General features: G+C 45.4%; 1 protein-coding gene across 3 annotated transcripts in view; it reads left to right on the top strand.

Moving 5' to 3' along the window:
- The window catches only part of FAM234B (family with sequence similarity 234 member B), a 44,886-nt gene extending 19,558 nt beyond the window's left edge, over positions 1–25,328 (top strand). For 2 of the 3 annotated variants that reach the window (XM_075573983.1, XM_075573980.1), the window contains 12 exons: positions 1,801–2,193; positions 4,803–4,898; positions 5,450–5,626; positions 8,581–8,711; positions 9,596–9,743; positions 11,167–11,308; positions 14,034–14,177; positions 15,141–15,222; positions 16,021–16,173; positions 17,368–17,488; positions 21,155–21,384; positions 22,093–25,328. In XM_075573983.1, the coding sequence (XP_075430098.1) occupies positions 1,801–2,193; positions 4,803–4,898; positions 5,450–5,626; positions 8,581–8,711; positions 9,596–9,743; positions 11,167–11,308; positions 14,034–14,177; positions 15,141–15,222; positions 16,021–16,173; positions 17,368–17,488; positions 21,155–21,384; positions 22,093–22,098 (1,823 nt within the window). In that variant the 3' untranslated portion in view covers positions 22,099–25,328. The remainder of the gene's footprint in view (positions 1–1,800; positions 2,194–4,802; positions 4,899–5,449; positions 5,627–8,580; positions 8,712–9,595; positions 9,744–11,166; positions 11,309–14,033; positions 14,178–15,140; positions 15,223–16,020; positions 16,174–17,367; positions 17,489–21,154; positions 21,385–22,092) is intronic. The other variant, XM_075573982.1, reaches the window with a different exon arrangement.
- Positions 25,329–26,078: the final 750 nt, after the last annotated feature.

Below are 26,078 nucleotides of genomic sequence, written 5' to 3'. Positions count from 1 at the left end.
GCGCCGCGCGGCTCAATCATACGCGGGTTTATTTGATGCAGAGTGATGGTTACAGGGACAACGTTTCAGGAAAAGCCTTTGTCTGGGGCAAAGCTTTGCAGGAACAATCCACGTGTGATTTGAGCCAAGCTGCGGTAGTCGAAATCTTCTGAGGTGCAACAGGACTGGCGGATTTTCTTCGAGCTTCTCGATGTGGCCACAGATCGTCGCCTGTCGCCGGTCACTGCGCCTGTCACCGGTCACTGCACCTGTCACCGGTCACTGCGCCTGTCACCTGTCACTGTACCGCACCTGACACCTGTCACTGCGCCTGTCACCGGTCACTGCGCCTGTCACCGGTCACTGCGCCTGACACCTGTCACTGCACCGCACCTGACACCTGTCATTGCACCGCACCTGACACCTGTCACTGCACCGCACCTGTCACTGCGCCTGTCACTGCGCCTGTCACCTGTCACTGCACAGCACCAGATCTTTTATCCCTGCATCACAAAGTTGTGCGCACCCCCTGTCGTACGAGAGGGGGTCAAATCACGGAATCGGACTATTGGCTGCGGCCGTCTTGCCGTGACCAAGTTGCCGCCGGCTGCTTCGCCAGTAAGGTAAGTTAATTTAAGGGCTTTTCGCGGTTAGGGAATTGGGGTAAGGGATTGTTTTTTAGAGTAGGAGTTAGGGTTAATATTGGGGGTTGTTGGGGGCTTACCTTGGAGCCGAAATGGCTGAAAGAGAGATGTCCCTGCGGTGAGTGGCGACGATCTGGTCGCGGAAAAATGGCCACCACCATATTGTCCTAGACCAGATGAATTCTCTCTTAATTAGTGACGTTATTGCCAGCAATAGGAACATTGTTGGGCTTCAGAGACGCTCAGGATAAGACCTTGTCGCTGATATGACACTTTGTACTCTGCGAGGGAAGCAGGGGAGCCGGTGAGAATACTCGGCGGGTACTGCTACGTGGGACACTATACGGCAGGCCTTCGGCCTTGTCAACTAAAATTACTAATAGAATCCGGAATAGCTACTCGAGGACAAAAATAAGGCGAATACTCTGCTGTAAAAGACATTTTTGTCATTTTTTTTTAAGGAGAACTGCATCTTTATGGTTGTAAGCATGTAACCAGGTTTAGCTCTGTCAGCAACAGAGGGGCTTGCAACGCAATGAAGGGGTTAATGGGTCACATGTATGATGTGTGTGTGTGTATAATTATAAGATGTGTTTTTTACTAACTTGAATCGGGCAGTTACCCCAATTCACGAGCACTTGTCCAATGGGCAGGACACAAAATGGCCGCATGGCCAGGACTTGCTTCAGCAGCCAATAGACAGCTGCTTACTATTGGTGACCCTAGTTGCCATGTTTGTAGTTTTTTCAAGGAAACTTGCTCGGAAACTGGGGGGTCCCCAGAAGTCGGGGAACCATGGATCAGCTCCGAGGGACACCCCAGTTCAGGTAAGCTGTTGCTGATTTGGGTGAGAAGTTTGACTTCACGATGTCCTTCCTTTATCGTGATGTCGCTGCCTCTCTATTCCTCTTCTCCTGATGGCTCCTCCAACATGGAGGGTGAAGTGTGGAAGAAGCACTAGATTAACAGTCACCCTGCTTTTCAGAATACCCGTTTAAAAAGATAAACGTAGTGTCCAAAGGAAGGTGAATGATTAAATGGTTCCAGGAGGAAGCCAACTCAATGAGGTCATTTACAACTGTTTTTGTGGGCGAAGTAGGATTGCCCCATATAACCTACTCTGCGCATGTGTTGCGTTGTATTTTGTGTACTATACTTGTGGTCTTCACGTTCATAGGTAAGAAGTCCCATGACCCGAGAGAATACGACCCTCTCACACAGGCTGACAGTGACGAGAGTGAAGATGACCTTGTGATTAACATCCAGCAGAATGGAGTACAGAATGGGAAGGGCCTCCGAGGGGCGTCTCATGACCCAGACTCTGATGAAGGGGACTCCAAAAGAGTCCAGCAGCGGCCAGTGGACATTAAGCAGGATGGGATGTCAACGTTAGATGGGCTGGACCCTGAGCTCAAGGTGACGTCTTCTATGGTGACTTATGTGAGGACCACAGTCTTCCTTCTCACCGTGGTAATCTCCATGGTCATGGTGCTCATCTGTGCGTTCCTCATCCCTTGTCCTCGCAAAGATCAGCTCAACTTCTGGAACCTCAGCGTGGGTGAGGAGACAGGTGAGAAGCTAGAAAAACAAAAGAGCCTTCAGGTAGTTTCAGAGCCACATGGGGTGTGTTTTGGTTGGGTGGAACCTTCAACTTTTCAACTTCAACCCAAACTAAGGCATCCTCATTCCACATTGTCCCACTCACTAGGATAGATACTGTATGCAGCTTCCTAGAGGTCAGTCTACAACCCCTTCAAATTGTACTATGTCTCTCATGTTTTCTATATTCTGTATGGTCTCAGCCACTAGAAGATATAACTTTCATTGATGTGAACCTGCTGCCTCTTCATCATTTGCTATATCTCTCAGGGCCTCCACATTGCTCATGAGGAACAGAATGGAACCTCCAGTCAACTTCTTTAACCTTGAGCCTAACCTTGCTTCTTTGCCATCCTTTTTGGTTCTTGACCACAAGAAGAAACATGGTCAGCAAGAGTCCACCTTAGTATTAATAAGCCTAACATTATACAGTATGGTGGCTTGGATAGAAGCAGGTCTTGGTACCAAATTCTATAAAGGTTCTTGTTTTGGATCAAGCTTGTCCTTAATCAGCTTGGCAAAAATAGATAGATAGTATGGCAACTTCTACTGAACCAACAAGTAGTTGGTAAATATACCTGAGGAACCCGGTGAGATTCCAAAGGTGGTATACGGAAAATTATTTGTCAAAGGCTTTTATACAATAAACTATTTGTCGAAATAAAGGTATCTTACTATCCAGCAGTTGAACAGGCTTAAAAACAGTTGTGAACATTCATTTAACATTGAGGAGAATTTATTCTATCCATGTTTAAGAAATATTCACTGAATATTGATGCTTAGGAAGCAGAAGGGGAGAGACGCTTCCTATAAAGATATATATATATTCTCTAAATGGAACCATTCGTCTCAGTAAAAAAAAAAGGAGCGATACTCTGGTGTGGTAGAATAAATAGTAGTGATACTCTGGGGAGGTAGGATAAATAGTAGTGATACTCTGGGGAGGTAGGATAAATAGTAGTGATACTCTGGGGAGGTAGAATAAGTAGTAGTGGTACTCTGGGGATGTAGAATAAATAGTAGTGGTACTCTGGGGATGTAGAATAAATAGTAGTGGTACTCTGGGGATTTAGAATAAATAGTAGTGATAGTCTGGGGATGTTGAATAAATAGTAATGATACTCTGGGGATGTAGAATAAATAGTAGTGGTACTCTGGGGAGATAGGATAAATAGTAGTGGTACTCTGGGGATGTAGAATAAGTAGTAGTGGTACTCTGGGGAGGTAGAATAAATAGTAGTGGTACTCTGGGGATGTAGAATAAATAGTAGTGGTACTCTGGGGAGGTAGAATAAATAGTAGTGATACTCTGGGGAGGTAGAATAAATAGTAGTGATACTCTGGGGAGGTAGAATAAATAGTAGTGGTACTCTGGGGAGGTAGAATAAATAGTAGTGGTACTCTGGGGAGGTAGGATAAATAGTAGTGATACTCTGGGGTGTAGAATAAATAGTAGTGGTACTCTGGGGTGTAGAATAAATAGTGGTACTCTGGGGAGGTAGGATAAATAGTAGTGATACTCTGGGGGTGTAGAATAAATAGTAGTGGTACTCTGGGGAGGTAGGATAAATAGTAGTGGTACTCTGGGGTGTAGAATAAATAGTAGTGGTACTCTGGGGATGTAGAATAAATAGTAGTGATACTCTGGGGAGGTAGAATAAATAGTAGTGGTACTCTGGGGAGGTAGAATAAATAGTAGTGGTACTCTGGGGTGTAGAATAAATAGTAGTGGTACTCTGGGGATGTAGAATAAATAGTAGTGGTACTCTGGGGATGTAGAATAAATAGTAGTGGTACTCTGGGGATGTAGAATAAATAGTAGTGGTACTCTGGGGAGGTAGAATAAACAGTAGTGGTACTCTGGGGATGTAGAATAAACAGTAGTGGTACTCTGGGGTGTAGAATAAATGGTAGTGGTACTCTGGGGTGTAGAATAAATAGTAGTGGTACTCTGGGGATGTAGAATAAATGGTAGTGGTACTCTGGGGATGTAGAATAAATGGTAGTGGTACTCTGGGGATGTAGAATAAATAGTAGTGGTACTCTGGGGATGTAGAATAAATAGTAGTGGTACTCTGGGGAGGTAGAATAAACAGTAGTGGTACTCTGGGGATGTAGAATAAACAGTAGTGGTACTCTGGGGTGTAGAATAAATGGTAGTGGTACTCTGGGGTGTAGAATAAATAGTAGTGGTACTCTGGGGTGTAGAATAAATAGTAGTGGTACTCTGGGGTGTAGAATAAATAGTAGTGGTACTCTGGGGTGTAGAATAAATGGTAGTGGTACTCTGGGGTGTAGAATAAATAGTAGTGGTACTCTGGGGTGTAGAATAAATAGTAGTGGTACTCTGGGGTGTAGAATAAATAGTAGTGGTACTCTGGGGTGTAGAATAAATAGTAGTGGTACTCTGGGGTGTAGAATAACTAGTAGTGGTACTCTGGGGTGTAGAATAAATGGTAGTGGTACTCTGGGGTGTAGAATAAATAGTAGTGGTACTCTGGGGTGTAGAATAAATAGTAGTGGTACTCTGGGGTGTAGAATAAATGTTAGCACTTTTAATCCCCACTCTGTTTCCTGCAGGTGTCTCCTCTCCCCTTGAACTTTTCGATGTGAATAATGACGGGGTCCCTGACATCTTGCTGTCTGTCTTGGCCCCCAAAAGCAACATGTCCCAGGGTAAGAATGAGAGAGGGTTGTGGCGCGAATCCCTTTATCCCCCTGCATTAAAGCAGGAATTTCCGTGGTGTGTGTTAGTGTGTGTTAGTGTGTGTTAGTGTGTGTTAGTGTGTGTGTTAAATTGGCAATAATGTTTATGTTGTACTTTGTCAGCTTGTTGTACTGCCGATTAAGATACATAATTGCTATACAGTAGTGCCTAGTATAAGTGGGGGCAAAAAGGGTATATTGCAGATCACAACTGTCAAGTCGTGTGTGTGTGTATGTGTGTGTTCACACACTCGCACGTTCTGTATATTACAACTCTATGATGTATTCCTCTCGCTCTCTGCCCCTCTCCCCCTCGCTCTCTGCCCCTCTCCCCCTCGCTCTCTGCCCCTCTCCCCCTCACTCTCTGCCCCTCTCCCCCTCGCTCTCTGCCCCTCTCCCCCTCGCTCTCTGCCCCTCTCCCCCTCGCTCTCTGCCCCTCTCCCCCACGCTCTCTGCCCCTCTCCCCCTCGCTCTCTGCCCCTCTACCCCTCGCTCTCTGCCCCTCTCCCCCCTGTGTATAGGTGTCTCGTCCGTAGTTGCCCTCTCCGGCACAAACAGCAGCACCCTGTGGAGCACCCGCAGCCAGGGGGATCTCCGCAGCATACAGTGCGGGCGGCTGGCGCTGGGATCCCCGCAGAACAACACGTGTATCCTAACTGGAACGTCCAAGCTGCTCCGTGCACTCAGAGCCTCCTCCGGTAAGGCCGGAGCGCACCCTCGGGCAGGCCTGCAACCCTGCCCTGCCCCATTATCTCTTAGCATACAGTGCTTCCACTGCACCCAGGGATTCTGGGTAATGACATGCAAATGAGCACAGGGTGTCACTTTTGGCTAAAGAAGTGTAGAGCCAGGAAACCTACTCACAGATAGCTTATTGAACCTTATGGGTCTCGTTAGTGTGAGGATTTCAATCAAACTGCCCTGGTCCTTTACAAACGACCCCACTTGCAGGTAGAAAGCGGCGTGCCCGCTCCAGCAGTGAAAGTAAAATACCCCCAGGCACTTCATCGTTTCTATGTATCACCCCCGTTAACACAAGTTAAAGCACAAAATAACACGTTGAATAAGATGACATGTTCTCTCCTTAACCCAGGGGAGTCATCAACTCCAGTCCTCAAGAACCCCCCCCCCCCCCCCCACCCGTCCCCCCAACAGGTCAGGTTTACAGGATTTCCCTGCTTCAGCACAGGTGGCTTAATCAGTCCCTACTTCGACTGAGCCCCTGAGCAACCTGTGCTGAAGCTGGGATATCCTGAAAACAAGACCTGGTGTGGGGGGGGGGGGGGGCTGGGCCACGAGGACTGGAGTTGGCCACGAGGACTGGAGTTGGCCAGCCCGGCTGTAACCATTGTTAGCAGTACCAGTTATTTATTTATTTATAAAATATTTTACCAGGAAGTAATACATTGAGAGTTACCTCTCGTTTCCAAGTATGTCCTGGGCACAGAGTAAAACAAATAATACATGGTTACAAATACAGTTACATAAATGAACAGGGTATACATTATATACAAGACATTGCATGCACAGTTAGAGATAATATATATTATGAGCGTATGAAACAGTTACAGACCAGGTTAAAATGTGAGACAGCCTTAGATTTGAAAGAGCTTAGACTGGTGGTGGATATGAGAGTCTCCGGTAGACTGTTCCAGTTTTGGGGTGCACGGTAAGAGAAGGAGGAGCGGCCGGATACTTTGTTGAGCCTTGGGACCATGAACAGTCTTTTGGAGTCAGATCTCAGGTGATAGGTGCTGCATGTGGTAGGGGTGAGGAGCTTGTTCAGATAGCTGGGTAGCTTGCCCATAAAGAATTTAAAAGCAAGACAGGAAAGGTGAACTTTGCGCCTAGACTCGAGTGATGACCAGTCTAGTTCTTTGAGCATTTCGCAGTGATGTGATGTGTTGTAGTTGCATTGGAGAACAAAACGACAAATTGAATTTTAGAGGGTGTCAAGTTTGCTAAGGTGGGTTTGAGGTGCCGAGCCATATACTATGTCTCCATAGTCGATAATTGGCATTAGCATCTGCTGTGCGATACGCTTTCTGACCAGCAGGCTTAGGGAGGATTTGTTCCTGTAAAGTACACATAGTTTGGCATAGGTTTTGGATGTTAGGGCATCAATGTGCATCCCGAATGTTAAGTGGGAGTCAAACCATATGCCCAGGTATTTAAAACTAGTAACAGGAGTTAGGGTGGTGTTAGCGTTGGTTCTGATCTGGAGCTCAGTCACTGGAAGCTTTAAAAATGTAGTCTTGGTCCCAAATACCATTGTTACAGTCTTGTCAGTGTTTAAAAACAGTTTGTTTTGGGAAATCCAGTTTTCGAGTCTCAAAAAGTCAGACTGAAGTATGTTTTCAAGGTCGGAGAGGCTATGGCTTTGTGCATATAGGATTTGTGTCATATGCATACATGTGTATTGAAGCTTCCTTACAAGCTGTGGGAAGATCATTAATGAACACTGAGAAGAGTAGGGGCCCCAGAACAGAGCCTTGCGGGACACCACAGGTGATATCCAGGGGGTTGGTGTTAGAGCCTGAGATGGACACATGTTGGGATCTACCTGATAGGTAGGGCTGAAAGCAGTTTAAAGCATGCTTCCCTATTCCAGAGCTCTGGAGTTTGTTAAGCAGGATAGCATGATCAACAGTATCAAAAGCCTTTGCAAAATCTAGGAATATTGCACCAGTGAGTTGTCCCGTTCCATTCCACACTGGATTTCATTGCAAACTTTTAGCAGGGTAGTTACGGTGGAGTGTTTGGGGCGAAAGCCAGATTGGAATTGGCTAGGGAAATTTGTCTTGGTATAGTAATCGCTTAGTTGGGAGTGAACACATTTTTCCATGACTTTGGATAGGATTGGGAGAAGGGAGAGTGTTTTTGTCCCCACTTTTGAAGATTGGGACAACTCTAGCAGTTTTCCATGTCTTAGGGATATGGCCTGCAGACAGGATAGAGTTGACTATGGAAGCAATTGGTTTGGCAATGGCTGGGGCACCAAGTCTTAGAAACCTAGATTGTAGTAAGTCAGGTCCACATTGGCTGCTTAGTTTTAATTTGAGGAGCGCTTGTGTAATCTCCTCTTCAGATACTGGGCCAATTTGAAAATTGTGGGCAGTGTTGGGAGGAGGTGGGACTGTAGGGATACTCCCAGGATGAGATTCAGGTTTGTGGTTTGGGCTGCGTTTCACTAATAAGTTAGTGGCACACCCCACAAAGTAATCATTGAATGCATTTGCAATGTCAGTAGGGTTTGTCAGAGTAATATCCCCCTCAGTGATATTACTTGGTTATTGATGGTTAGGAGGCTGGAATATGTTGTTGATAACCTGCCAGACGTTAGCTGGGTTTGATGTATTCTGGAGGAGATTGTCAGAGTAATATTGTGTAAATAACACGCGCACTAACGTCCGCTACATCTGTGGTTGGAAGCCACCAATGCATTGTAGGGGTGACATAGCGTGTGGGTGTGGGGGGAGGAGAGAGGGAGCTTGGGGGGAGGGAGTTCTAGAGTTGGGGGGAGAGAAGGGGCAGTGTATAAGCGAGACATTGTAGCAGGGGCAGAGCCGGGGAAATCCACGGGACCCCGAGGAGCGTGGCAAGTGTGCAGGTACGTGGCGTAAATAACCACGTCTCTCATCTCTGTTGGAAGGAAGGACACTGTGGACCATGAGCGCAAACCACATGTCCGGTGGAACCGTGGCGGCTCCTGCTGTGATACTGCCGGACCTGGACGAAGATCACACCAGTGACTTACTGGTGCTCACCATAGGGGAGACTCAGGTAACCAGTACGGCGGGGGTACTCTGTGGTGTAGTGGTTAAAGCAGCACCCTTATTCCTCGTAGGGTGAAGACGTCTTCCCAGTGCTGGGGAAGATATCTGCGTCATTGTAATGAACAGGCCTGAACTCTCCTGCGGCGCGGGGAAGCCGCCTCACAGCGTACGGAATGGGAGATTAGGCAGTGCTGTGGTGGTCCTGAAACAGAGGGATTTTCTGCTTGGGTTTCCCGTGGCTGCCATCTTTAATTAGCCACGCAAAAAAAAATATGTATTTTTTATCTCTGAAACTGCACAGCGAACGGACCATAAAGTTTGTGGTTGGGATGGAAAATAAAAAAAAAAGCGAAGGCACAGTGTAAAAGACAGATATTTCCGAACGGCGAATGTATTAAGCGTTCCGTCAAATTCATGGGCAAAGAGGAGTAACTCGGGCCGCGTTCATAGTGCCGGCGACGCGAACGATGCCGTCGCCATTGTCAAAAATTGGTTTTAAAGTTTGAGCGACATCGCTGGCGACAAGGCCAGTGACATCACCAAGGGGGAGGGCAGAGTGCAATAGGCGCTCTGTGATTGGTTTAGAGACAGTCACATGTGGCGACTGTCTCTCCAAATATCAAATAATACGGACTACTATAAGCGCATGCAACGGATTCAATGTATTTGTTTTGCCGTCACTATAAGCGTAGCCTTAGGGGTTCGAGCACTGCCTTTGAAGTGGGTGATCCGAGGTCATCTCTCTTTGCGATCGTGGGCAAGTCACTTTCTCTCCCTGTGCCTCAGGCGCTAATATTGGATTGCAAGCTCTTCAGGGTAAAATGCTGGGTACATTTGTGACATTCGAGACTTGGAAGAAGTGAGCAGCTTGTTCTCGTCCCTCTCTTGCAGCCGGATCTGGGCTTTCTCCTGGTGTCTGGTCGTACTGGTAAACCATTGGGCGGGATGGTGAAATACGGCATCTCGGGAGAAGGCAAACTTCTAGGGCCACTGGCCCACTACACCGGCGGAGGAGCCATTTACATTCTGTTTGGGTTTGGTAAGACTTCACGACTTGTTCATTTTTGACAATATCACACCCAACTTACAAATGTTTACAGAAGTGCTGTTGGAGTGTGGTGCTGTTGGAGTGTGGTGCTGTTGGAGTGTGGTGCTGTTGGAGTGTGGTGCTGTTGGAGTGTGGTGCCGTTGGAGTGTGGTGCCGTTGGAGTGTGGTGCCGTTGGAGTGTGGTGCCGTTGGAGTGTGGTGCCGTTGGAGTGTGGTGCCGTTGGAGTGTGGTGCCGTTGGAGTGTGGTGCCGTTGGAGTGTGGTGCCGTTGGAGTGTGGTGCCGTTGGAGTGTGGTGCCGTTGTCCTTTTAACCCGTTAGGCTCCTCGGAGTGGTCGTGTGATCCCTGTGCCCCTTAACCCGGAAATGAACGACTGCGATTTCCCCTTAGAAAACAAGCACTGAAAGGGCGGGACTTAGCCCCAGAAGGGCCAGAGCCCATGATGTAATGCGAGATCTTGGGGCACTCAAAGGGCTAAAAATCAATGCTACACCAAAGCCTGGGTTGTGAGTGATGGGAATGCAGACTTTGACGCAAAGTGGTGGCAGGTTTGCTCACAACCAAGATGGCTGCCAGACGGCTTCCTGCTCAGGCAGCCAATCAGTAATTTCCAGGTCATGGATCCTTGTTCCTGATTGGTCTGCGGCAGGAAGAAGCCTGGCAGCCATGTTTAGCCACACTTGTGCATCCCACTGGGAACAATCTCTTCCAAACTGGCACTGACATGGCCGGTGGACATTATTTTCTCTTCCACAAATACCAAGCGCAATAGAAGCCGGCGGTTTTGTCTGTGGGACATGTAGCCACCTGGCCTATTGCCCATCGCCACGCTGAACTTGTCCTCCACTTGCTAATTCTCCCCTCCCCAGGCGTCACTAGCTGCGTATCATGCTTTAACTTTAATGTAATAGGTCATGGGGTAGACCAATCAGCACGCTGCTTTCAACAACACTCACCGCCAACGTCATGAATGGAACTTTCCGACATGAAACGCTCTGATTGGCTCTAATTGGTGTAAACGACTCTTGGAATGTTCCATTCACGCACAATTTAAGGGGGCGTTCTTCTGATATATTTTTTTTTTCTCACTTTTTTCTTGTCCATATAAATTCAGATACACTTCTTTAACCCTTTTCCTGCCAGAGGGACCAGCAATGCAAGTATATATTATGGCAACTCCAGTCCTCAAGAGCCACCAACAGGTCCGGTTTTCAGGATATCCCGTCTTCAGCACAGGTGGCTCAGTCATAATGACTGCACCACCTGTGCTGAAGCAGGGATATCCTGAAAACCTGACCTGTTGTAGGCCCCTGAGGACAGGAGTTGCGCACCCCTGATTTATGGGAACCCCTGTTGCCAGCGGTGAAGCTGAGCACGTCTCCAGATTGGCCAGTGGTTTTCTTTGCCATTACAGGGAACCTCCAGGCTGTGGCCTTAAGGGATATTTATGCCCTGGCGAAAAACAGGGACAGTTTCCCATCCGTCCTGCAGAAAAAGGAGCCCGACTGGGAAAAGCGCAGATCCGGCAACCTGTCCCAACTGATCGATGTCTACAGGTAGCTGCCACCTTCCCCGGCTAAGGACCTTCCTTATTCTGTGTTGTTTGAAGAGGCCGTTCTAGCTGCTTCTGGTGGAAAATCACCAGAGCTTATCTGTAGATGCTCTGATACAGGAAAAGAACAAATACGTGTGCTCTAATGCTGTATCACATGGTCCAATGTGAGTTGGTGGTACACACAAACACATATACACACACACATTTGCACACATTTGCACACATTTGCACACACACACACACACACACACACATTTACACACACACACACACACACATTTACACACACACGCATTTACACACACACACACACACACACACACACACACACACACACACACACACACACACACACACACACACACACACACACACACATTTACACACACACACAACACACACACATTTACACACACACACAACACACACACACACACACAACACACACACACACACACATTTACACACACACACACACACACACACATTTACACACATTTACACACACACACACACACACACACACACACACACACACACACACACACACACACACACACACACACACACATACACATTTACATTCACATTCACATTTACATACACACACATATACATACACACACACATATACACACATATACACACATATACACACATATACACACACATATACACATATACATAAACACACACATATACACACATATACATAAACACACACTTATACACACATACGCACACATATACACACACACATTTACATTCACATACACACACACCTTCCAATGGAGAGCTGCACAGATGACAGAGAATAATACAGAGTGCACCAGGGATCAGCATCACAATAAATTGCAAAATCAACAACACAGCATTTGAACGGATACAATTAAGAATATATTCATAAAAGCTTAAAAGATAGCAGAGAAAAACACCTGAGAGTCAGCGACCCGCATCATCCACAGGGACGCGCGCTGGGGTCCTCCTGCGTGCAGTTAGATCAGAGCGTGCGTGCAGAATCTCTCATGGGGTCGGAGCACCAAGCCGTTACTGAGCCGTTACTGGGTAACGTAACCTCAACGCGTTTCGCACCTTAAGGGCTTCATCGGAGGTAACGTCCTAAACCTAGTACTCCTCATTAAATACCAGGCACGGCCAATCAAAAAAGCCCAACGAGCGGCCATGTTAATAATTCATTAATACAATAACAAAGTTGGTACTGTATATAATACAAAAACAAAACAGATGGAGACCGTCAAACATTCGTTGATAAATTGCATTAATTACATTAAAGTGACAAAAATTCCTTTTTGACCAGTGACCTTTGAGTGTCTATGAATATATTTTTAATTGTAAGGGTTCAAATGCTTTTTTTTAAATTGGGTAATATACTTTTAAATTGATCAGTAGTGCGCTGTGCGTATTCTTTTTACACACACACACACACACACACACACACACACACACACACACACACACACACACACACACAGCTAAGCCTCTGCCTGTCACTTGGCAAACACACTATCTAAAGGGGGCAGGTGCCCAATATTTAACTCCTTTAACCCATTACACCCGTATGATAACACTAAATGGGGTTACACTTGCAGGCAGTGGTACAGTATTCTAGGAGAAGTGCTGCTGTGTGTAGACGGGATTTATAAGCCTCGAGCATCATGAATGTTCTCAGATCCTGTTGTAGAGCCTGTTTTGCTAGATTCGAGGGGAGAAGTATCTCTGATATGGGCAGACTCGCTGGGCCGATTGGTTCTCATCTGTTGTCGCATTCAATGTTTCTATGTATCAAACTGGAGCATTGGTCAAAAACACGTGACAATTGCAGGGGTTTGTTCCACTTGCACCGTGGGTGTTTGAGGAGTAAGGCTCCGCTTATAGTGCCGGCGATGGTGACGTCGGGCTCCGCTTATAGTGCCGGCGATGGTGACATCAGGCTACGCCTTATAGTGCCGGCGATGGTGACGTCGGGCTCCGCTTATAGTGCCGGCGATGGTGACATCAGGCTACGCCTTATAGTGCCGGCGATGGTGACATCGGGCTCCGCTTATAGTGCCGGCGATGGTGACATCGGGCTCCGCTTATAGTGCCGGCGATGGTGACATCGGGCTGCGCTTATAGTGCCGGCGATGGTGACGTCGGGCTCCGCTTATAGTGCCGGCGATGGTGACGTCGGGCTACGCTTATAGTGCCGGCGATGGTGACGTCGGGCTCCGCTTATAGTGCCGGCGATGGTGACATCGGGCTGCGCTTATAGTGCCGGCGATGGTGACGTCGGGCTACGGTCGCTGGAAAAATCAAATTGAGATGACTTCCAGCGATCGCGACCAAGCCGTCACTCCGCCGCGCTTACTATAAGCGCATGCGACGGCAGCAATGCATTTGTTTTGACGCGACGTCGCGTCGCTGTCGCCGGCACTATAAGCGCAGCCTTAGAGCGGTTAACATAAGCGATTTAAGCTTGGATGTATGACAATGTTTTGCAGCAAATTGCCCCCTCGTGATGCATATTATATTACAACAGGGGTGGCCAATTTCAGTCAAGGGTAACCAACAGGCTCATTATGACTGAGCCACATGTGCTGAAGCAGGGATATGCTGAAACGTGACCTGTTGGTGACCCTTGAGGACTGGAGTTGCGCCCCCCCCCCCCCCCTGTGTTACACATGTATGAGACTAGGGAGGTGACCGTAGCTTTCTTGACCTTGCAGTGCAGGGGTGGAGTTCCTGCAGACGGTGCAGGTCCCCGGGAGTAACTGCAGTGACCTGCTCGTCACAACAAGCGAAGGTCTAACTCTGCTGCGGGGCCAAGATCTGGAGCAGCGATGGAGCCGCAGGCTCAAGAACGTTCACAGGTTGTGAATATCTTCATTGTGTAACCGTCTGGGGTCTCTACACATGCTGTAGCCTTCCTTGTTGGTTAGTGCTGGTGACACTGGCCTGATCGACCATATACTGGGATATAGTCTTGCTCACTGCTTTGTCTATTATAGACTTCCATGGAGCCTCACTCACTGGGAGGTACTCCCTCATTACTCCTTCCATGGAGCCTCACTCACTGGGAGGTACTCCCTCATTACTCCTTCCATGGAGCCTCACTCACTGGGAGGTACTCCCTCATTACTCCTTCCATGGAGCCTCACTCACTGGGAGGTACTCCCTCATTACTCCTTCCATGGAGCCTCACTCACTGGGAGGTACTCCCTCATTACTCCTTCCATGGAGCCTCACTCACTGTCCCACACCCCTGGAATGTCCTTCCCCACAATATCCAACTGGCACCCTCTCTCTCCATCTTTAAGACCCATCTTAAAACCCACCTCTGTAACGAAGCGTATGAATAGCTCTGTGGCTGATACGATTACATCTCATGAACTGACCAGTGCCCCTTGCAGGCGCACTTACCCACCCTCCTACTGTCTCTGTACGTTCTCCCTACTTAACACTTAGATTTTAAGCTCTTCAGGGCAGGAACTCCTTTTCCTAATGTTACTTTTATGTCTGAAGCGCTTATTCCCATTATGTGTTGTGCCACATGTATTCCCACTATGACGCGCTGTGTACATGGATGGCGCTATATAAATAAAGATATACATACTGCTTGGAGAGAGAGAGAATGAGAGACTGAGAATATGCATAGGTGGTATACAATGTCAAGTCAACTGTCCTCTACTAAATCACGTATGTGGGATCCCACCCCTGCAGTTGTGCTGAATGTATGGGTGTGAGTCTGCTATTATCCGTCGCATACATGTTCCTAATATGTTCTGCTTCCGGGATGGGTATAAATAATGGCCCCCGTTTTCCCCTTCTCGCAGTCAGCCTGAGACGGGTTACTTTAACTCTGATGGAAACCTGGATTTCCTCCTGCAGGTTCAGAGCAACAATGGTGTAAAAAAGGTATGTGTTCTTCACACAGTCCCTGCAAGCTCCAAACCCACTATACTGTATGTATTCTTCCCCTGATGTTGACCCAGAGCATCATAAGTTCCTTCTTCAGGTACACACACAGTCCCTGCAAGCTCCAAACCCACTATACTGTATGTATTTGTATCAATAAGAGTGTGACTGGGCAGTGGCCCAATGTATACAAGAAGAGACACACAGGCTCCAACGCAACATCCAGCATAATACACATTATATAGTTAAATACTGTCTGTTGCTCTTCTCATAAGTAAGAGGTTTGGAAAACCCTGTACACTAGGCTTTTATCTATGAAGAACCCATTGTTGGTCCCATAAGAGACATCACAACCTACAATGAATCTACATTTCTTCAGGGCCAATACGGCTGCTACAACTTTGAACTACATCTCCTGGGTCTCGCTTGATACCTCATTTGATATCCACTTGTGCACCTTCCCTGCTTGGTTGATGACCCCTTCCCATGTGTCACTTGTTGCAATGCTGTACGTTTAATGTATATCGTCTGTAGACTTTGACCAATCAGAACGCCAGTTTCAAACATGCTCACGGGTAACGTCACGAATAGAACTTTCACACATGGAGCTTTCTGATTGACTTAGACTGTTATAAATTTTTTGGCAAAGGGTCAAAGATGCATTTGAAGGAATACCCACCAAAGACACATACTACATTGTTTCTTGGAATATTGGGTGTCCCAACTTCAACACCGATTTGGGGGAAGGCGAAGGTTGTTGAACTAATATAATGTTCCAGGGGTTGTTTCTTGTTTCAGATCATTGTTGTTGATGGCACTTCGGGTGAGATACTTTGGGAATGGGAGGTCTCTTGGCATTCTCAAGAAGCAAAGGCTGCCTCAGTCCTGACTGCTGAAGGGAAGTCAGTCTTCCTTTTCTGGGGAGAGGGAAGCCCTCCATATAACAACTCTGTGAGTAGGACTTCTGCGTAGACATGTGGGAAAGGAGAGTATTGTGATCTCCATGCTCGGTAGAGACAAGGTTCGCTTGTATGCACATGTTATCGGAGCTTTGCGACTCCCTCACATAGATGCTTATTAATAGTCATTTGCTTAAATGGCCGTCAATGAGACATCATGGTTGTCTCGCTTTAGTGATTCAGTCCAATAGACTTTGTCCATTGGATTGTCATTCTTTAAACCATAACCCTCAAATCCTAACTCCGCTGGGCTAATGGTTGTGGAAACACATGTTTACCGATAAAGTCCATTGTATTAAATATTATATTCACGTTTGCATGTCAATTGTAGACTATCTCTAGGTCTTGACCTCATATACCATGCTTTCTCTGCACCTGTAGTGTGGTCCTGATGTAGCCACTGGTTATTGGTGTCATTGTAGAATCTTAACCATGGCGGTTAAAAGACTTCAACACCTAGGCAGAAACCTATTCTTAATCTATTTATAATACACCAATATATTCCGCAGTACAATAGTACAATAATACAGTAATATTATTACAGGCAGTCCTCGTTTTACAACGCTTCGTTTTACAACGAATGGCTTATCCAACGCTATGCAATGCATACCTATATTCATTTTTACATCGCCAAAACGGCTTATCCAACGCTCTTACGACGCTTTGCAACGTTGTTTGTGTATGTGTGTATACTGTATATATACACACATACACATAAACAACGTTGCAAAGCGTCGTAAAAGCATATATATATTATATTATATTATACTATATAATACTATATAATATTATATATATTATTTATTATATTATATATATAATACAGTATATACACTATATAATTTATGTGTGTGCTGCGTATCTTATTGCCTGCGTAAAATATTTGGTGTATTTTAGTGTTAAAAATGCCTTTAGGAACGGAACATTTTATTTAAACAGTGTTCCTATGGGAAAACGTGTTTCACTTTACAACGTTTCGCTATCCAACGCCATTTTGAGTAACGCATTGTGTCGGATAACCGAGGACTGCCTGTATTATTATTATTACATTAACATATACTAGTGTACAGTAGGTAAGATTGGTGCTGATTTTAAGATACATTTCAGTTTATGAAAATGTAACAGTGTTCCCATCTGTAAATCGAAGATACAGAGTTTAGATGACTTAAATGTCCATAATTCACAGCAGGCTCCGAATACAAAAGGTGACCTGCAGTGGCACAGACATCTCTACATGCTCTACCCAACATATCCGAGCGTCCTTCTGGATCTCTCAAATATTACCACCACCATCATGGCTTCAGCTGGTAAGTCATCTTATAAGTCAATGTAGAAAAATTGCCAGTAGGGAAGAAGACTTGAAGCTGAGCAAGCATCGTTGTGACTTAATTCGGTACCAGCGGGATGATATCATCAATGTGTCGTTCTTCACTCGAACCACACGGCATGTACTAAAAACAAACATCCTGTGATCTTAACTGATGTTGACTGTCTCGTTCAGAGCCTCTAGAGAAGCTGTACCGATATTCTCTTGGTAGCTACAGAGATATTGATATAAAAAAAATATGGTTGACCTCAAATCGATATATAGCGAGTAACACACACGCACAATCACTTGTGAATTTGGCAAATAAAAAAAAAGTTTATGAACACACATCAATGTTTTGGTCTCATACGGGTAACCTTCCTCAACCTTGAGAAGCTTCTTCAATTTCTCTGTTATGTCTATTATCCTGAGCAACGATATTGGGGTGGGGGGGGGGACTTCATCCAGCAGTGAATAGACAAGGGCTGATGATGGAAAGTATATATATCTATTCACACTGTGTGTACATATCTTCATCCTCATCGGCCCTTGTTTCCCCACTGCTGGATGAAGTCTCCCCAGTGATCTTCCAGGCACTGCAGTTACAGCCTCTCTTCTCCACATCGCCACATTTTCTGTTCCCATCCTCCCATCTTACTTTTTGTCCGTGGTCATGGTCTTTTGTTCTCTCTTGGAATCCAGTTGAGTTCCATCTTTGTCCAATGATGGTCATTTCTTCTTGCGATATTTCTGGCCCAGCGCCATTTTCATTTCTTCACCCTTATGATGATGCAACAGACTTCTTTTTGTTTGGTTTGGAACCCATTCATTCCTCTTGCTATCTTTTGGGGCATACCCAGCCTACATCTCTACATACTTCTTTGAGTTGTCTGAAGCCTTTGAATTATCTTGGTACTTGGGGTCCAGGTTTCACATCCACACATGCACACACGCAGAATACACGGGTCCTCTTAAGGCACAGTGGAAGTTTCCCTTGAAAGATTGTTTTTTATTTCTTCCAAATGTGCTCCATCTCATCTTGCATAGTTACATAATTTCATTGTAGATGAGGTTGAAAAAAAGACATGTGTCCATTAGTTCAACCTAAGCTAAATTTAGACGACAGATACTTTATCCTATATTTGTTATTACAGTATATTGATCCAGAGGACAGCAACAAAAAACCCCAGTGACATAATCTAATGATATCTCATAAGGGGAAAATAAATTCCTTCCTGACTCCAAATATTGACAATGAGATTTCTCCCTGGATCAACATCCTTTCCATGTTTACTTATTTGGTATATCCCTGTATACCTTTCCTTTCTAAAGAGATGTCCAACTTTTTTTTGACGATATCTAGTGTATCTGCCATCACAGTCTTCATGGGTAATGAATTCCACATTATTATTTTTTTTGTAACTTCAATTTTTGAGTTTTTCCATTCCAAACAAATCATTGCATATACAGTACTGTCAGACATTGAAAATATTACTGCCTATCTTTTAAGATGCCTTACAGAAGTAACATAAGTTATATTGAGCCAATTCTATCTTATAGCCTCAATAAGATAGGCTTATGAACAGTTAACAAACAAAAAGCACAAGAGAATAGGATGGGGGGGATGAATTCCACATTTTAACTGCCCTTACTGTAAAGAACCCTTTCCTTTGTTGCTGGTGACATTTTCCTTTCCTCCAACCATAAGGGATGGCCCGAGTCCTTTGTACTGCCTGTGGGATGAATAGTTCTTTTGAAAGCTCCTTGTACTGTCCCCAGATATATTTGTATATAGTTATCATATCCCCTCTTAGACGCCTCTTTTCTAATGTAAATAAATCTAATTTAGCTAGCCTCTCCTCATAAGTTAGATTGTCCACCCCCTTTATTAATTTGGTGGCTCTTCTCTACACTCTGTAGTTCCATAATGTATTTTCTAAGGAGTGGTGCCCACAATTGTACTCCATATTCAAGGTGTGGTCTTACTAATGCTTTATAAAGGGGCATAATTATGTTTACTTCCCTTCCATCCATTGCCCGTTTGATGCAAGATAAGATCTCGTTTGCCTTTGCAGCTACTGCATGACTTTGGGCACTATCTTCATTCTCTTTTTGATTTCATTCAAAATGTTCCAATCCATTATTACTTGCAGACCAAGGTGTGTGTGTGTGTGTGTGTGTGTGTGTGTGTGTGTGTGTGTGTGTGTGTGTGTCTGTGTGTGTGGCAAAAGCTGGCATTGTGTGCTCATTTGCATGTAATTTCCCAGAATCCCTTGGTTCAGTGGGAGCACTGTATGCTGGGTGATAATGGTGAAAGGCGAGGTTGCAGACCTGTCTAAGACATGCAAATGAGCATACAGTAATATTTCCATTCGATATATATATAATTACAAACATCAAAGAATTCTGTAGCACTCTCTTGTAGCTATAAATCAGGTTTAATGCATCAGGCAAGCATAAGGAGTCAGTACAAGAATGGGGGAGCGATGTTTCAGACCTCCCAGTCCTTTAGTATATGTATTTTGATGTATGACGTGAACGTGCTCACAAGTAATATTTTTTATTGTGTATATATAATTATACAAAATATTACTTGTGAGCACATTCACATGTCATACATCACTGTGTGTGTGTGTGTATGTGTGTGTGTATATAGACAGTGTTCGACAAACCTATACATTTGCTCGCCCCGGGCGAGTGGATTTAACCCCCGGGCAAGTAAATATTGGCCCAAGCAGCACACGTTTGGTACTAGGTGGCGAGTAGATTTTTTTGTGTGGCGAGTAGATTTTTTGGTGATTTGTCAACCACTGTATATAGATATAGATATATTACACATATACATACACACACTGTCACATGTCAGACAGGTCTGCAACACTGATTGATATATATATATATATATATATATATATATATCCCTCCTGCTGTCTCTGTACGTTCTCGCTACCTACCAAGGACTCCTCTTCCTTAATGTTACTTTTATGTCTGAAGCACTTATTCCCATGATGTGTTATTTATATTATCTGTTATTTATTTGTCTACCCCGTGTATTCCTACTGTGAAGCGCTATGTACATTAATGGCGCTTTATAAATAAAGACATACAATATATATATATATATATATATATATATATATATAATTTACATACACATATACACATGCTGTGTATATATATTCTTTATATAGCGCCATTAATGTACATAGCGCTTCACAGCAGTAATATTTACGTGACAATCATATAAATAATATATATAAAATCCATCTTATTTGGAGTGCTTTTTCTAGGGCTTCTTTTTTTCTCTTTTGTGTCTATATATTATTCTTGCCCTTTAGCGCTGCCAGGGGTGATACCTTTTGCCATACTGCTGGTTATTACTTCATTTTCAAAATCTGAACTAGTGATTTGATTGCGGCAATATCTGTTAGTCGTGTGTGTGTGTGTGTGTGTGTGTGTGTGTGTGTGTGTGTGTGTGTGTGTGTGTGTGTGTGTGTGTGTGTGTGTGTGTGTGTGTGTGTGTGTGTATGGGAGAGTGTGTGTGTGTGTGTATGGGAGAGTGTGTGTGTGTGTGTGTGTGTACCTTTTTTTTACTATATTGGTGAATGAATGCATGGTGGAGCTTTTGTATTGAGTGTATTCCTTTCTCTTTCTTGCTATCGATCAGTTGGGATTAACGAGCTGGAGAAAGACGCTTTTCTCGTCACCGTGACCGCAGAGGAAGAGCAGGGGATCTCGGAGAAGCTTCCCCGGCCCCTGGCGGTCAGTAAGATGGGCCTGAGGTGGGCGCTTTCTCACAGCCGGGCTCTGTCCCTGGGGAATTCAAACATGAGACCCAAACTGGAAGATGTGAAGAGGATTCTCACCCGGCTGAAATTCACCAACATCCCACCGCAGGCAAGAAAACTCCCATCTACTCTGCTATAGGGTGCGGCAAGCATGGGGGGCCCCGCGGGGACCCAAGGGGCCTAACTGGTACCAAGAAAATGCTAGAATCATTTAAATGGTCCGTCCCTCCTAGGGGCAAAACGTACTAATAGCAGGGACCTGTTTTTGGGGTCACATCTGAGTGATTGATGCCTTATTTACCCCAAAATATATATTTTTATTGTTTGTAAACACTATGAGCGGAGACTTGGGAGGGGGTTAGATCTCCTCCGGCTGCTCCCTTCTGTCTGACGTCACTGTGCGTTCTACAAGAGTTTGCACAGGCAGAGCCCCCTCCCTCCCCCTCCCCTTATTACCTCTCTGATAAGGGGGGGGGGGGAAATAAAGGGTAGAACACATTTGAGTGACCAACACTTCTTCATTAAGAGGCCCAAAAGAAAAAGAAGTCCGGCTTCATTTTCAAAGACACACAAGCTGCCAAATCTTTGCTGTAAGCATGGTTACATTTCTTTAGGGCGGGCAATGAGATTCAATTCTCTAGGTTCCACAGTCACACTTTTTTTTTTTTTAATGAAGCAAAAAGCCGTTAGGGTTCCCCAGGCACCCAATATTAACGTGGTACCCACAGGCATGTGTTCTGCTGGTCTGAAGCGGGGAGACGCCGCCTCGCTCCCTGGATAACTGAGCGCTTTGTGTGTCTCCCATTTATTATTGCAGCTGTAGTCGCATCGGGTGAGCAAGACGGTCCGGGAAGGCCGAGTCGTTACAGGGACAATGGTCCACGGAGCGTTCGAAAGCGAGACCTGTGCTTGGGAGCCCGTTGTAACGGCGTTTTCTCTGCGGCCTGCGGCGTGCAGGTTCGTACATTGACCGGAATCCCTTTGCTGCCAGCGCAAAGTGTTTTATAGGAGCGGATCCCCCACTACTCGCATTACCCCCCCAGGCTTCTCCCCCCCCCCCTCCCCTCCCGCACATGTATAGTAATCGGGGTCTCGGGAGCTGAACTAAGATCATCTCTGCTCCGGAGATCCTTACCGGGGAAGGATGACCCTGCAGCTGGGGACACAAAATGGAGGTTTACATCTCCCACGTGACGCGAGGGCAATAGGAAGCAGGAACGTCGTTTGGTCGCTGCTTCTCCCACGTGACGCGAGGGGTTTTAAATCTCTATGAAGTGCCGGCGGTACATTCTCCGGGAACTAGGGCCCCCCCCCCACCCCCGGCTTCCTATACATGTAAAAAAAATAAAGGGGGAGGGGGGGGGAAGCCGCCAAGAGGTCACTGACCCTTTTGAGTGCCCTAGGAGACATAGTAACTACGTCATGCCGTGGGAGCGTGTGTGATCACCGCTTGCGGCCTGCGTTTCCCTGAGACGCAGAATGCGATCTAACCAAGACAAAGAAACGAAGAAAATGGCGCCGTCTCCTCCCAAATGACTGCCGCTGTCACCTGAACACACTCGGGACACCACGACCCCTCCGGAACTGAAAGGGTTAATCCCTCTCCCCCCCCCCCCCCCCCCCCGTTAAATGGGTGAGGAGTGCGAGTTGTGCTTTCTAGTTTTTATGATGCGTCCGTATCTTGGACAATACCGAGACACTTCTCTCCGATAAATGCACATCGATTTCCATGAAAAGATGCGTGCGTGAAAAGGTACGAACCTTCCAGCGCCGTGCGCCGTACCCACGGAGGACTCACACGCGGGACGCACCGCGTGTGACACATTGACGTCATGTGCAAAATAGGGTCGACACACCATTGTTTTCATTTCAATTGTATTTAATTTTTTAATGTATAATGTTAGTAAATATGAAGTATTAGTGTAATATTATTTATGATGGCCGTACTGTGAAAAGAATACGTTTTGCTAACATATAAATATATCCGTGCTGCGTCAAATACATTTTTTGCGGATGATACCTAGGAATTTAATTCTGCGCTAACACTAAGACGTTTTCGGGTCTACGCCAAACTTGCCGTATTTTCTCCATTTTTATTTTTTTCTTGGCAGAAACATTTGCTCACGCCATTTGTGTGCCCCCCCCCAAAAAAAGTTTTGCCGCAGGTGGCGACATTTCAGGTTGGTACCGGTAGGTCCCGCCTGTGTTTATTTTATTTAATATGCTCTGAAGCCATCATCTCTTTGCTAGAGAAGATGTAGGCCCCATTCATTTCAGCGGGGATAAAACCTTCACTAGCAGGGAGACGATGGCTTCAAAGAATATTGACCAGGCAGCCTATGTTCTTCTGTTTGCTCCTGGATGCAGGTTAGACATCATTTTTCTTGCCCGGTGGATTTCAGTGTAAGAAGCGTGTTCATTTAGTTTCCTGCATTTAATCCAGATTGTTTAGCATCCGGAGCGGCTTGCAAAATCTCGGGGCCTCTCCCCTTCCCCGGAGCCCTACCTGTGGGGTGGTGTCAGCGCTAGAGGGGTCCGGACACGGAAGTTGGGCCCCAACGGAAGTCGGCCCCGGCTTCCGTGATCGCCGCCCAGGTGGGCTCCCTCTGCTGCCGCTGCACAGGTGAGGTCCCGGGGGGAGAGCGCGGGGGGCCTCGTTAAGCACGGGGCCCCGGTGTAGTCACAGTGATGGCATCGCCATGAAGCCCTGGTTAACAGAGAAACAGCTGGTGCCCGTCATGGGACCCCGATCATGGACACTCTGCTCCTGCTAATTTCTCGCTAGATGCTTTGGCAGCTAAGCGCAGATTTTTCCACTGAAACTCGTGTGTACGTTAAGGTAATGTAAATATATATGGTACACGTTATCAATATAATATTCTTCATGGCTTTACAAGGCCCTTCTACTCCGTAATTTAGTATCCGACCCCTTTAGAGAGCTAGTTGACAGTCTCTGGCGTAGAGGTTGACTGTTTACTTTTTGGGAGGGGGAGAAATAGGAACGAAATCGCTTCACTTGAAGCAGAATTTGAGGCATCGGATTGCGTGTGTTCTGTAATTCTGTGTATGAAATCTGGAAATGGTTGAATTCGGAACAGCCATGCATGGCCATGACTGGATTTCAGTGTTTACTGGTTCAACTTCCATTATTTGTAATTGTAGTAACTGTGACACTGCTCTGTACAGACACGGGGTTTAGAATGTGCTGCTCGATGCTATGACAAAAAAAATTTTTTTTACATTTTTAAACTGCTGCAACGACAATAGAATTACATTTTTGTGGCAAATCTGCTGTTTTAGGGCCGCAAACTGGTGTAATTACAAAATGATCACTTTAAGCCATTTCCATATAAATGGGATGTCCTTTAGCTACATAAATTAGGGCAGAGGCATAGAACCAGCGATTGTATTTGTACGGGGGAAAATGGTAATGTTACAATAAATAATTCACTTTAAATAAAGGAACGGGGTTGGGAAACCAGGCATTTCCCGCTCCTAGTTCCTATTCCAGCCATATTCTTACATTATTTCATAATCGGTATCTGGAGTTTCTTATTAACCCCTCCCCCCCCCCCCAAATGGTCTTTACCTCCATTTCCTTGCGTTCAAATAATGTGTGTGTTATAACCTCAACCGTTGTCTTCAGTAGTGTTTACTGTTAAACTCACCAGAGTTTACAGACGCAATAGTGTGTTTATGTGTGTAGCGTGACAGTAGATCTTGAAAATGTTAGAAAGAAATACTATTCCCTTTTTAAGGTACGTTGGAATCTTTTAGTCTCACTTATAGGAATATGCTTTGTATTTATAAGGATATCTGTTGCTGTGCCTGCTTTTTATTTCATTGTAACGCCTCGTGCAGCGCTAACCACATTCTAGGCCAGTATGCTGCTCGCTCCTCCTCAGGCGCTGAAGAGGTTGGCCAAGAATTGCACATTGCAGTATGTATGTATGTATGTATATATGTACACATACACATACACACACACACTGTGTATACGTATATCTATATCTCATACGATACCGGTTGCAAACCGACATCAAGGGACAGCACGCAGGTAAGTAAATCATAAATTTTCTATATTTGATAGACACAAAAACCAACGTTTCGGTCCCCCAGTGGAACCTTTCTCAAGGTGGTGCGAAACGTGCTTGCACCACCTTGAGAAAGGTCCCACTGGGGGACCGAAACGTCGTTTTTTGTGTCTTCCATCAAATATAGAAAATGTATGATTTACTTACCTGCGTGCTGTCCCTTGATGTCGTGTTGCAACCGGTATCGTATGGTCTGTTATTGCTTTATGGGATAAGCACCAAAACTTATATTTTGCAGTAATATTTTTTTACTGTAATAGTGATACATTTCTCTAGTTAATTACCAGTGATTGACATGTGCTGGTAATGCTACATTTGTATTTATTCACCCAAATTTCCATTTCCTCTTTTAAACTGCAGTCTGCGCATAACGTACGTTGCGATATTTTCTCGCTCTTTCTAAAGCAGTTTTGATATTTTTTTTTTAATCTGACGCACCAAATCCTTGCTGTATTACACCTGCGGACCTACGCAGTCTGGCTGGCCATGTGGGGCCCAGTTTTATTTTATGAACCGTAAGTCTCTGTTACACGTTGTGTGTATTTTATAATATACAATGTAATAGTTACAGTGTGTGTGTGTGTGTGTGTGTGTGTGTGTTGCAAGATGTAATTCCTGTCCTCTGTTAAGTGGGAGCCGCTCTCTTATACAGTATAGCTGTAAAGAATGTGAATTTCTGATGTAAATACAGTTTGTCTGGATAGTGATT

The sequence above is a fragment of the Ascaphus truei genome, chromosome 17 (genome assembly GCF_040206685.1).
Source record: "Ascaphus truei isolate aAscTru1 chromosome 17, aAscTru1.hap1, whole genome shotgun sequence".
Classification (NCBI taxonomy): domain Eukaryota; kingdom Metazoa; phylum Chordata; class Amphibia; order Anura; family Ascaphidae; genus Ascaphus; species Ascaphus truei.
The sequence above is the reverse complement of the archived record's forward strand: the minus strand, read 5'-3'. Positions and strand labels throughout refer to the sequence as shown.